Source organism: Cebus imitator, unplaced genomic scaffold (assembly GCF_001604975.1).
Source record: "Cebus imitator isolate Cc_AM_T3 unplaced genomic scaffold, Cebus_imitator-1.0 Scaffold405, whole genome shotgun sequence".
Taxonomy (NCBI): Eukaryota; Metazoa; Chordata; class Mammalia; order Primates; family Cebidae; genus Cebus; species Cebus imitator.
The window spans coordinates 1,079,859-1,093,268 of NW_016107720.1; the positions used below are offsets into that span (position 1 = coordinate 1,079,859).

Sequence of the window (13,410 nt, forward strand, 5' to 3'; positions counted from 1 at the left end):
TCACAGCCCCCATTCAGAGGATACCTCTAGGGCCAGGAACACGGTTCAGGGGCTCCAGAGCCACCTGCCTTCCCCCTAACTTGTAGGGGATGCTTTAACCCGCAGTTCCATCCCTTTCCGCGTTCTCCGCTGCCCGCCCGACCCCAGCCCGGCAGGCACTGCTTCTCGATTTCCCTCTGTGCCTGCCTCCACACCGGCCACTCCTCCTGGGAAAGCCCCTCTGCCACCCGCAGCCGGACGTCCCCTGCTCTCTGTTGGGCCCTCCGCACCTCTTCGAAGAGCTCCAGGCTGTAGGTGTTGTCGTCGTCGGCAAAGTACACCACGCCGGGCTGGCTGGAGTTGCGCGGGAAGGTCTCGCGCAGCCAGCGCAGGGCCAGGTTGCGCTGCATGGTGCCCCGCGGGATGCGCGGGTCGCGGGCGTCTCCGCGCAGTTTGTAGTTGCGGGGCGTCTCCACGTGCAGGTGCGTGTAGTTGAGGCCGGTGTCACGCAGCAGGCGCGCGGTCAGCGGGGTCCTGCGCGGCGCGTCCTCCACCACCAGCCAGTGAAGGTTGGGCACGTGCAGCAGCGTGTTGGCCATGCGCGTCAGCTCGGCCTTCTGCACCGGGCGGCTGTAGGTGGGCGTCACCACGTGGATGGTGGGCAGCGTGTCAGACCATGGTGGGGGCCGCGTGTACACGTACTCGGTGCGCACCACCTCCACGATGTCGCGGTCAGACATGCAGTACTCCCTGGGGTCTGCGCCGGGTGGCGCGTCGCGTCGGGGGTCACTGCTCTCATCTGCGGAGTTGGGAGGTAGGCGATGTGGGGAGGAGAACGCTGGCTGTGGCCCCAGATTCAGAGCAGGAGGTCACCCACCCTGCCAGGGACCCCTGTCCTCCTCCCCTGCAGGGCTGCTCGGCCTTCTGCCTCGCCTGACCTCTTAGCGTTAAGGTTGAAATCGGCAGCCCTGCAATCCTCCCTGTGCGGGTCCTAGTTCTGATGCCTGGAATGACATAGAAATGACCTCTTCCTTCTCACCTTGCAGCCCTCTAGCTGTCTGAGTGAAGCTGCCCATAGTCCGAGATTGAATGCTCAGTTCCTAAATGTGCTGATTTCTTATGACAAAGCACCTTGACCCTCCCCTCCCTAGCTCTCCTTATCTGGCATCTGGCAGGAGCTGGCCACACTGCACCGTGCAGGGCTGGGCCAGCAGTGCACGTGGCACTGCCCGCTGTGGCGTGGAGGCCACAAAGCCCCAGGGCCACACCAGCAGCCGGAGCACACCGTGGGCCTGCAGGAACCTGAGGCAGCTCCCGGAGTTCTCCAGCCCTCCAGTCAGGTGCGACCTCTTCCCTCCTGGCCTTATGTAATGTGTCCTCTAAATCTTGGTGCAGAACTTCCTATTTAACCACATTTGATTCCTGTGGGTTTTGCCCATAGTTGCCAAGATTTATGCAGCTGTAACAGTCCTAGCAAGAGGAGGAATCAGAGGCCTTTGGGATTCTTGTTTTCCATGTGTCCCTTCTCTCCAAATTCCATCTTTCCCTTGGCAGGGCTCACGCACCAATGCCCTCAATGTCCTGGCTCACTGTTGGGTGGTAAGGGTCAGGGGCCAGACCTAGAAATCCCGATGCCTGGGCTCAGACCCAGTCCAGTTCTGCCAGTGCAAACCCCATGCCTTTGAGCAAGCTGCTTAGCTTCTGGTGCCTCAATTTCAGTGACTGTAAGATGGACCTAATAATAGCATCGACCTTATGAAGTTACTGTGTGGATTAATGAGTCGACACATGCCAGGGGCTGAGAGCACCGCCAGGCACAGTTTCCTCTCTCGTGGAAGGGCAGTGGCCAACTCTGCTCCCTTCTGGCTTCAGGCAATCATGGTGGAGACTGAACAAGCCAGTCACACAAAAGGGGAGGACCCTGTGCATCGGCTCTTCTGCTGCCTCCCTCAGGCCACCGCTGTCATTGCCAGCACGCAGGGTGAGGGGGATGCTAGTGTGGAGACCATTGAGACGGACCCACGAGACCTGCTCTCGGCTCTTCAGGAGTTCTCATGGCAAATGGCACAAGGCACACAGCAATTGCTGGGGGCTGGAGGAGGACACCAGCACAGACGCAGTTGCTCAGAGGGGACTGTTTAGAAAAGTCTGGGGTCAGATTGTGAGAAGAGCAAGGTGGAAGAAACGGGGATGGGTTCTAGGGTTCTGACCTGGATAGAAGGTTCAATTTATCCTGTGGGTAGGAATGTTTTGGAAACTGAGGCCTTGGGAGGAGGTTTAGAGCCATTATGTCTAGCGCTCTGCCATCCAAATCATCCAAGCCCTCGGAGGACCTGTGCCTTGGGAAAGTCCCTGTGTGTTAGGACTCAGCTTCTGCCTGAGCTTCTGCCCCTCCTGCGGCTTCCGGGCGTCTGCAACTCTGGGTCCTAACAGCCTCCTGGTGATCCTAACTTCACTCAGCTGCAGCTTTCATTTGCTCGCTCTTGGCATGCTCTGGGGAGACAGAGTGCCAAGTCCCCAGCCTCAGGCAGCACCGTCTGTGCTTAGCAAACAGCCTGACGTCTCCAGCCCTGGAGCTCCGCCAAGAACGCAATCGACACGATATCATGTCGCTTTATATATAGTAGTTTTAACCCCTCTAGAGTGATGTATTTGCAGGATAACAATGATTCTAAACTGAGAAGCACTGAGAAGAGGCACAAGAGTCGGGAGGAGGAGACGATGTCCAGAGGAAACGCGACACGTGCCCAGCCATGGGCGGTGGGCTGTAGCAATCTTGAGCTTGACCCTTCCTCATGGAAGCTTCAGGAACAGCTAGGGGTTTGCAGGAATGCGGTATTTGTGTGGAGCAGCACAACTTCAGGCTGTGATTTTTGGACACTGCCTGCATCTTGGGGTTACAGGCACTCACCACCTCTCTCTGCATGGGCTTGGGTGCCTTCTTGTTTATCACGCTGCCAGGTGATATGCACACTGCAATCGGAGAGCAGCTGCCTGCCCCCACGTGTTGGGCTTGTGCAAGTTGGGGAGGGGGCAGAAGAGAGCACAAGACAAAGCGCTAAGGAGCTGGGGCAGCCAGCTGTGTGGTGCATGGGAGAAGCTGGGGCAGCCAGCTGTGGGGTGCATGGGAGGTTTGGGTATAGAGAGCTCAGTGTCAGAGGGAAAGGCAACCCAGGACCCAGAGCCAGGGGAAGGCAGTTCTACCCTCAGTTCTTCCACTAGGCCTTCATGGGACTTTTCCTCTCTCTAGCCCTATTTCCACCAGGCTGCACTAGATCAGGGTTTCCTATGCAGGAAAAGAAGAGCAGCAAACAACATACTCTCTAGGAAAGGGTTTAAAGCACACTACAGGCCAGAAATCGTATTGCTCCCCCACCATCCACTTCAGAATGGTCACTTTCCTTACACGTCATGAAATGGCATGTGAAGTTGTGTGTGCTCGTCTTTCTGTGTATCTGTGTGTGCTAATGATGTTTGTTTTTAAAGTTTTTCTGTATTTTATGACACGTTGACATCTCGGGGCCCTGCAGATCTGGGGAAGGACTGTTCCTCCCAGGGCTAGCTAATTCCTGGTGACACTCAACACCCTGCCTGCAAACACACTTTTCTCATGCGAACTACCTGAGCTAGTGCTCACACCCACCATTGCCTTTATGGAGCTCTCCCACCCAAGCCAATCTTCCCCTGCCCTAGACCATCCCAGGGCGATACCAGACAATTAGAAACCGCTCCTGTATCCTAAACCCACTGACATGCTTCAGACCGTGCAATTCTGAGACAGCTCAGCTGCTGACGGTGCTTCGCTCTTCCCTTCCTACCAAAACCACTTCCCTTCCTACGAAAACCAGGCTAAAGCCTCCCATTCCCTCCACTCCACGCCCCCCACTCCCCCCACTTCCCGCCTCCTACCCCAGCTTTTCCCCAGGTGGCATGGTGTGCCCCCTCCTCTTGGATGCTGAGAGTAACAAGCTCTTCTTTCAAGGAAGTTGTCTTGGTGTCTGCCGACCTACCATCCTGGACCTCTTAAAACAGTGTGTGGGTAGCTTCCATTAGATTCCCATTCCCAGAAGGGTGTAAGACCCATGAAGGGGCCTAAATGATCCCGGGGTTCCTCCCAGCTGCTTAGTGAGTACCAGCAAGAACCCTTGCATGTCAGCTGTAGTCACTGTCACTACCAGGGCCCGGCTGGGCAGGCGGGGCGCATGTGCATGCTCACCCTTATGCACCGCAAGCAGGGGAGCCAGGGTGCTCTGGTGCCAGACGGTGATGAGCAGAGTCCAGGGCAGCACGATGAGGACGATCGCTAGGATGTCCCGTCTCTTCGGCATCTCCAAGGCTGGCTGCACCCACGGCTCCTCATTACCTGAGTGGCGGTAAGGTCAGGAGAGGGGCGGCCACAGGCGGCGGCAGCACGGGGGAGAAAAGAACAGGCATGGGCCGGGCCGGCCAGGCATGGAGAGGACAGAGCAGCCGAATGTTGGCTAGCAGGTCTTACCAGCACTCACAACCCACCCATTGCGGAAGCAGGTTTGGAGAGTCCGGCCCGGCTGGAGTCTGAGAAGGGGTCACTGTCCAGGGGCGGCGGTCAGGAATTCTGGGGGGTGGACACCTGCAAGAGAGAACAGAAGCGGATAGCCAGAGACCCAGGCAAGGGGGTGGGTGCCGGCAAGGCCTGACCCTACAGTGTCGGGGGTTCCACAATGGAGCCTCACTGTCCATCGCCTGAGGGCCTCTTCTGTCTGCCTGCCTGGGTAGATGGGCTCTGTCCTTCCCACAAGCACAGGGCCGTGGCGCTGCTCAATTTATGAAAGTCAGTAGGATGCAGGGGTCAGAAGCACAGACTGCAGAGACACCAGGTTTAAATCTCAACTGTACCACCCGTAGGCGGCAACTTGACCTTTGCCAAGTTGTGTCAGTTCTCTGTGCCACAGTTTTCCCATCTATAAAATGGGGCACTGTGGGTCCCTACCCCATAAAGTCATCTCAGAATTAAATAGGGTAACTCCCATACAGCCCTAAAACGCTAGCTACTTTCAAAGCCTGGATAAAGGATAGGTTTCTCTCTCTCTCTCTCTCTCTTTACCCCATATATACCATAAATTATTATATTAAAAATAATTTCAACATTTATTTTAGATTCGGGGTACATGTGCAGGTTTGTTCTAGGGGCATATTGTGTGTGATGCTGAGATTTGGGGTATGATGGATCCCGTTGCCCAGGTACCAAGCATAGAATCCGCTAGGCCATTTTTCAGCCCTCCTTCCTTTTAGAGTCCCCAGTGTCTACTGTTCACATGTTTACGCCCATAAGTACCCAAAAGCTCTCACTTTTAAGTGAGAACACACTGTATTTGGTTTTCTGTTCCTGTGTTAATTTGCTTAGGATAATGGACTCCAGCTGTGTTCGTGCTGCTGCAAAGGCCATGATTTCATTCTTCTCTATTGCTGTGTAGTATTCCATGCTGTATATGTACCACATTTTCTTATGCAATCCACCACTGATGGGTACCAAGGCTGATGCCATGTCTGTGCTATTGTGAATAGTAATGCGATGAGTGTACAGGGGCAGGTGTCTTTTTTGTGAAACACTATTCTCCTTTGGATATTGCTTTCCATAGTGGCTGAACTAATGTACTTTCCCACCAACAGTGTGTAAGTGCTCCCTTTTCTCTGCAGCCTCACCAGCATCTGATGTTTTTTGGCTTTTTTTTTTTTTTTTGAGACGGAGTTTCACTCTTGTTACCCAGGCTGGAGTGCAATGGCACGATCTCGGCTCACCGCAACCTCCTGCCTCAGCCTCCTGAGTAGCTGGGATTACAGGCACGTGCCACCATGCCCAGCTAATGTTTTGTAGTTTTAGCAGAGACGGGGTTTCACCATGTTGACCAGGATGGTCTCGATCTCTTGACCTCGTGATCCACCCGCCTCGGCCTCCCAAAGTGCTGGGATTACAGGCGTGAGCCACCGCGCCCGGCCCGTTTTTTGGCTTTTTAATAATAGTCGCTCTGACTGGTGTGAGATCGTATCTCACTGTGGTTTTGATTTGCATTTTGGTGACAGTCTTTTGACGACAAAGAAGAGATGTTTCTGGGATGGGCCCTGGGGTAAGTGCCAGAGTGCCTTCCTCTTTGGTGTCAATAGGGAGTCCTTGGGGAGCACCGCTCTGGGCAGGGCAGAGCACCAGGTGCTGCGCTGGGCAGCAGCAAGGAGAGGGGTCCCCACAGGGGCTGCCACATTGAGGGGAGACAGTCCTCCACTGACAGCAGCAGGGGCCCAGGTGAGAAGAATGAGCCGCTGGGGTTCCTTGGTCCTGTCTAGGGTCAACTGGTAGCATCCTTGGGACCTGTTCTCTCACATGACAAGGACACTCAGTGCAGACACTTCCTGACCGCCTTGGAAACTGTCACATCCTTTTCTCCATTTTCACTTCTGTGTCGAGCACCGTGCATGATGCAGCAGGGACCCATGGGGGTGGCGGGGAGGGTGGGCAGCCTTGGGCAGCCCAGCCAGCCTCGCTGTAACCACCTGTCCCAGTGCCCAGCATTGGGCAGGGACAATGCCTCACCTGGCGGCCATGCTGCCTGCTCCCGCCCCAGCTCACGTGTGCTTGCCATTTCAGGCAGAGTTGAGAGCTGTGGCTGAGGAGGGTATTTGGCCCCTGAGTTTCCAAAATAGTGTGTTTTTCTCTCCTCATCATGTCCTATCTCCAAATAGTTCTGACACCTTGTAGAAGACCAGGATTTGTCTTCCATTAAGGAGCACCATGGTTTCCCCCTGCTCACACCTGCCATCAGAGGCTCACTCTGTCCCAAAAGTCTCCTCCACCCATTCCATGGGGAGTGGAAGACCACTGGGGTTCAACGTCACAGCTGTGTAGGAGGGAGTGGCCGTTCTAGGCTGTGTGTGTCTGTGTCCCCCCCAAACTCCTCTTGGCTGGCCCAGTGAGGGACAGAGCCTAGCACCCCACACGGGATGCCTGCTGGGTCTCGTGTGAGATGCCAGTGACCTCACGCCACATCCTGCAGATGTAGCCTGTCCCTCCACACTCAGGCCACTCCTAGGGCTGCATGAGGCTGTGCGTCAAGACACGTTTCGGCAGGCACGGTCTCAGGCCACATCTGATGAAGGACAGGGAGGCTGGGCCTGGCTGATGGTTCAAAAATGTCGCGGAAGATTTCTTCTGTGTTCTCAGAGACTCTTGAAGGAGCTTTCTCAAGTGCCCTGGTTTTGGTGAAGCTTCTAATACCAGGATGGAGAAAGCCAAGGAGAGAAGATGAGTGTCATGCCAGCTCAGTCCCTGCGGGCCACTCCCTTTCCTTCGGGGCAGCCTCTCGGCCCCTGCCCACTCTGGGACCTGCTCAGCCTCCCTCGTGCCTGCTTGGGCTGTCATTCATACAAGCTTTCCTATAGTGTGCGAGGTGTCCAAAGATGAGGCTCAGCGCTTCACATGCACCTGCTCCTGCAGCGTCACAGCACCCTGTGCGGTAGGCATGGCTGTGTTCCCTGTGGGTTCATCCAGGCCAGAGAAGGGGAGTAACTTGCCTGAGGTCAAGCATTAGGAAATGGTGGAGCCGGTATTGAATCTAGGCCATCTGGCCCTGTGCTGTTATCAGGGGCATGGGATGAGAGGTCCCAGGCCCCCAAGCCTCCTGAACCTGGGCCAGGCACAGAGTGGGCAAGGGGCACACAGAGGCCAAATGCTTCCTCCGACCTGGACCACAGCTACCTTCCTCTGAAACAGCTGCCCGCACCACGGGGCCCCAGCACCTGCCTGGAGGCTGGAGCAGGAAGGAGGGGCGGGAAGGGAAGAGAGGGAAGGACGGAGCCTGCAGGCAAGGGTGCTGTAGGGAGCTTTCTGCTCCCATCCAATCCTTTTGGTCAAAACATCTATGAGAGAAAAGGGAGGGGTGAGAGGGAGAAAAGCTCTAAAAATAAACTTAGCAATAAACCCAGTTGTGCATTAATTACTCTGGAAGCCATTATGGCTTGAAAACCCCATAACTTTAATGGAGGCTATTATAAGCATAGTAGCAAAATCGTGGAGCTAATTACCAGGCGGTTATCAAGCAGAACACGGAGAGCCCCCAGCCTGGAGAACGCCAGCTGGCCGGCAGGGGGCGGGTCGTGGGACGTCATGCCTGGGCTGGGCAAGGGGCCTGGGGCCAGGCAGCGGGGTGGGCTGCACCTGCGCCCAGCTCCGGGCCCCAGTCTGAAATGGGGCTGCAAGGTGGGCCAGTGCTGGTCCCTTCTCACAGCCTGCTGCTTCTGCCTGGGGCTTGCAGGAGGGTGGTGTTTGCCTGTGGTTGCAGGCTGTCTCCAACAAGGACCCCACAGTGGCTTCTGGACCCTTGAGTGGGGCAGAAGAATCAGCACAAAGGTGCAGGAGTGGCTTGGCCACACCCAGGAGAGCCGGGGAGGGGAAGAACGGGGTGCTGGAGGAGGAGTTGGGTAGAGGCACAGCGGGGACGTCGTGGAGAGGCAGGGCGTGGCCTGGGCAGTGTGTGTGAGTGCGGGGCCCAGGCCTGCCATGGTCACAACTCCCACCTGACACTCGTACCATGTCTGTGACCGACCTCATGCTCGGGCGTCTCGGCAAGTACAGACCCGAGAGCCTGTGGCCTGCCCTCCCCGGCTGTCCTCAGAGCCTCAAGTGGAAGCAAGTGCTGCCCTGTCGGGTAGTGGAGGGCGGTCCCCGGGTGGGGAGCAGAAGCTGGGGCAACACGAGGAGTGGGAGGGTGGCGGCCTGGACGAGTCTGGCAGGCGCTCCACGGGGACCTGGAGCCACGTGCCCTCCTGGACCTCATCTTCCCAGTAGGGAGGCTGAGTTGGAAATTTCAGCGATCCTGCCATTTGAGCAGCTGGAGGTCCTCTGCGAGGACGTAGGATGTCCTACGTGGGAAAAGTGCAGCTCAGCGAGCTCCAAGGGCCAGAGGCAAGGCAAGAACGCCGACAACACAGCCTCCCGTGGAACTGAGTCCTGACTTAAGGGCGAGTAAGCCCGCGGAGATTGGCCATGCTGGGGACACCTCTCTGCAGGATTTTGTGGCATTTTGTTTTGTTTTGAGAGACAGGGTCTCACTCTGTCACCCAGGCTGGAATACAGTGCCATGATCACAGCTCACTGCAGCCTTGGCGTCTGGAGCTCAAGTGATCCTGCTGCCTCAGCCCCCCAAGCAGCTGGGACCACAGGTGGATGCCACCATGTCCAGTTAATTTAAAATTCTTTTTTGTAGAGACAGGGTGTCACTATGTTGCCCAGCTAGTCTCAACCTACCGGGCTCAAGAGATTCTCCTGCTTCAGCCTCCCAAAGTGCTGGGATTATAGGTATGAGCCATGGCAGCTCCAGGGAGGAATTGTCTATGGGTTTTAGGGTGGCGTGGGATGTGAATAAGGACTAGGGGGTGTCTGGGACTCAGATGGGAAGGCTCTGATCGGCCCAGGCTGAAGCAGAGCATGTGAGGCTAGAGCATGTGCAAGGCTGGTTCAAGGCTGGCCGATTCTAAATGCATAGAAGGATTTTCTTCCAAGCTGCAGGTGTTCAAACGAAGGCCTCAGCAATGCCCCAGTCCCTGAGGAGAGGAGCTTATTTAATTTCACTCAACAAATATTAATTGAGCATCTGTAGTAGGCAAAGCACTGTGTTGGATTCTGTGGGCAATCCAGCAGTGTGGGTGGGGAAGCTTTGCTCACTCTAGGGGAGAGAGACTACACAGCTTGCTCCAGTGCAGGTGACATGTGAATGCAAAGCGTTCCTGAGAGCCGGTGTGCGTGTGCGTGCTAGGTTACAAACAAGCTCAGAAACTGTCCAAGGTACTCACCTCCGGGGGACGATAAAAGCCTTTTTACCCAGTTAGATTGGGAACAGTGGTTAAGTGGTTAATCAGAAAAGTCCATTAAGGCAAAGAATCTTTCCAAATGATACATACATGCCATACATTTTAATTTAAGTAACTTTTGCAGAGCCAGTTGTCCAATTGATGTTTCCCCAGGACCGCACAGTGCATGCTAATTTTTCCCAAATCCAAACCGCCCACCCTTGCTGGCTCTCTGCATTTCCACTCTGCCAGCACAAGGTCAGGGAGGTCTGCACTGACCGCCTGACATCGGCCACACCGCGGCATCCCCCTGCGAGCTCCAGTTCTGATTTCTTTAAAGTAATTCAAGAGCTGATGGGCACTTGGTGAGGAGTCTGAGTGTAGTACCCTTTAGAATATGACTTTTTCCTATCAGTCTTTACCTAATTTGGAGAACTTTTTTTCGGACTCACCTTATGAAATTTTCAGAGAAACAATACATTTACTTCAAAATGCTATTTCAACAGTTTACATGACATTCTGTGATGACAATGACAAGTGAGACGGTGAGCACCGTGAACAGGCTGGGAACCAGCGTCATTGACTCTCGAGGCTGTGGGCTCAGTGGTGACAGCAGAGGGAACCCCGGGCATCACACAGGCACCAGTCAGTGTGCTTTGCGGACCGGATAGAGAACACCAACCTGCTGGTTAAGATAGCTGCTGTTCTCATCATCGTCTGTCACCCAGGAACCTGAGTGTCCCAAAAAGAGGGAGGCACAGACTTTGTCCCACAGATCCGCAGGCACCCCTAATGGGATCAGCCGATTAGTATTGATTCTGCAGGCGCTGCTCAGGAAAAGCCTGATTCCAGCGCTAATCAGCTCCCAGCCCAGTCAATCCATACTTCATTAACCCAGCCCGGGCCCTCCCACCCCCAGCGCCACTGCCACCACCCACCCCGGCCCACCACAGCTCTTCGTGGGGGCAGGACACAGACACTGACCTCCTCACACCACACAGGAGCCACTTTCCCAGGCCCTGCTCCTATTTCTCCTCCTTTGCCCTGGTCACCGACCGCAGAGGGCTGGGGAGGGGTCCCATAGCCGATTCCACTCTGAATCCTACATTGAATCAGTAGGACTCCCTTTTTCACAAAGCCCAGTCCCTTGATGTTTCAAGTAGCCATGGCATGAGGCAGGCACAAAGATCTTATCCCCATTTTGCATGTGGGAACACCGAGGCTCAGAGAGCCTGTGTGATCAGCCCAAGGTCACAGCATCAGGTACCAGTACAGGTGCTCAAACTTGGGTCTTGGCCTCTGCGTCCAGCGCCGCCTATGTCCACACCGCCTCCCCCTGCAGGCCCTCCACTGGCCCACCCTCATGCCCACCCACTGGCAACCCTGCTCCAGGGCCAGAGCCTGTGACCTCTCACCCCCTGCACTGCCTACCTCAGTGGTCAGGCCGAGTGCTCCAGAAAGGCGCTGCTGGTCTCCCCCAGCCGTGCTTTCACTGTGCTCACGGAGGAGGAGGGCAGGCCTGGGCTCAGGGATGTCTGCACTCTGCCCTCCAGCCTGGGTCACTGTGGGCTCACACTTGGGACTGCTGATGGAAGGGCAGTGTGGCTTTCAGATCTTGAACCATCTTGTTCCCATCTAACTGAGACAACTAAGACTTCTTGGGCAGAAGGAAGTATTAGTTTTGTTCTGACTTGGTGCAGAGAATACTTTCACACTTTGGTTTTCTTCCAGTATCAGAAAAATATAATTCACTGACTTTTTTAGGTATTTCCTTTGTTTATCTTTTTTTTCAGAAACAGTATTTGGATTCAGTTTTGAATATGATTCAGTGAAAAATGACAACTGGGGTTTGGTTTAGCGTAGTACTCTGCAGGTGAAAGCCCATTCCGGTTAACTGCAGGAAGTTCAACCCAATACAGTATTGGCCCCAGCCGGTGTCAGTGAAGTTCCCGGAATCACGTAGTTAGTGGTCTTCAGGCAGCAGTTCATCATCACCACACGGTGTCCATGCAGAGGTCCTGAAGCGAGGACCAGGGCATCACCCGGTGGCGACATCACATGCTGCTGCTTTCTGCTGGGGTGTGTCTGGGGGTGGGTGCGGGGGGGGACGAGCACACAGATGCTCTGCAGGGGGAAGGAGAGCCCGAGAGGGAGCAGCGGCTAGAGAGAAGGCTAGCGGAAGGACACAAACCCGATAGAGGGCTGTGGGAAGCTGGACAGTGGTGAGCCAGGCCCTTGGAAGACCCCACAGAGGAGCCAACTCGCAGGTCATGACTGGTGACGGTGGGGGTGGCGGTGGGGTGCTTCTGCGTGGCCGAGTGGAGGAAGGCGTTCAGCAGGAATGTGCCGACCGAGACAGGATGGTGGTGGACTGAGCACCACTTGGCCACTTGGCCCCCATCTGCATGATGGGGAGTACTGAGGGTTATGCTGTCTGGGATCTGTGAGACTGGCAGGCAGTCCTTGTGAAGAACCCTGGAGCCCAGCCTGGGACTGGGGGAGAAGTCTGGTATTGAAGGTGCTGGCTCCCCCTGCTTTTCCCTCCTTCCTTGCTACTATTTCATCCTTGCCTTAGGCCCATTCCAAAAGCCAGACCTGCTTTTGGAAGGAAATGCCCCCACACCCAAGACAAGTATATTCATTTTCTATTGCTGTCTAACCAATTGCTACACACTTGGCAGAGGACAACAGCCCCCATTTGCTCTCTTCAGTTCCTGTGGGTCAGGAGTCCAGGGTCTCAGAAGGCTGCAGGGCATTGGCGGGGCTGTGCTGTCATCTAGAGGGCTGACCAAGGGAGAATCTGCTTCTAAGCTCACTCGGGTGGCTGGCAGGGTCTGCGCCTCATGTGGCGGGACTGCGGGCCATGGCTTCTTCTGGGCCATGGCTTCTTCCTGGCCGTTAGCTGGGACTGCCCTCAGCTCCTGGAGGCTGCCTGCAGATCCTTGTCACATGGGTGCCTCCAACATGGCCACTTACTTCATCACACCAGCAAGGAGGGGATCTAGAGGCAATCTTCTGGCAGATGGAATCTTACATGGCACAGTGTAATCTTGGGAGTGATGGCCCACTGCTTTTGCAGTCTGTTGGTTAGGGGTTGGTCATGAATGCCACCCACACCAAAAGTGAGGACTGCACAAAGGCAGGAGCACTGGGGTGTGGGGCCTTCTGGGCACACCTGAGAGTCTGTCCCCCACACCAAGGCAGATGGGCCGTGTCTGGCCCTCAGCACCTCAGCCCCTGCCCAGCCCCATAGCTCCTGACGGTGATGGCAGAACCCAGCCACAGTCACAGCCTTCTGCCACCTCCCTCCCACCACCTCTTTGCTTCCTGTCCTGGGAGACCTGTGTATGGAGGGGCCAGGCCATGTGGAAAGGGTCTGAACCTTGCAGCCAGACAACCCTGTGCACCCTACCAGCCTCTTTCCTCCTCTGCTGTGGGATTCTGTGGGGTAACCTGTCTGTCTCTTCATTTTCCCATCTATAAAATGGGAATAGAAATAGTGCTCCTCCCACTCAGTTGTCAGGATAATTAGAAAAATAAAATCAGTGCAAACCGTGTGCCACGTGGTTGGGCTGATAAAGTGCAGCTGCTGTCATTGTTGACCTTGCAGCCTGG

The 13,410-nt window shown here is 55.5% G+C and overlaps 1 protein-coding gene across 3 annotated transcripts in view; it reads right to left on the reverse strand.

Annotated features, from left to right (window-relative positions):
- Positions 1-13,410, reverse strand: part of B3GAT1 (beta-1,3-glucuronyltransferase 1) — a 31,988-nt gene that overhangs the window by 4,745 nt on the left and 13,833 nt on the right. Inside the window, exons 1-5 of one of the 3 annotated variants that reach the window (XM_037731544.1) lie at positions 10,780-11,027; positions 10,478-10,584; positions 4,492-4,588; positions 4,196-4,342; positions 270-778 (exon numbers count right to left, since the gene is read on the reverse strand). In XM_037731544.1, the coding sequence (XP_037587472.1) occupies positions 270-778; positions 4,196-4,342; positions 4,492-4,495 (660 nt within the window). In that variant the 5' untranslated portion in view covers positions 4,496-4,588; positions 10,478-10,584; positions 10,780-11,027. Of the gene's footprint in view, positions 1-269; positions 779-4,195; positions 4,343-4,474; positions 4,589-10,477; positions 10,585-10,779; positions 11,028-13,410 lie in introns of those variants that run through there. The other 2 variants (XM_017509072.2, XM_017509073.2) reach the window with 2 other exon arrangements.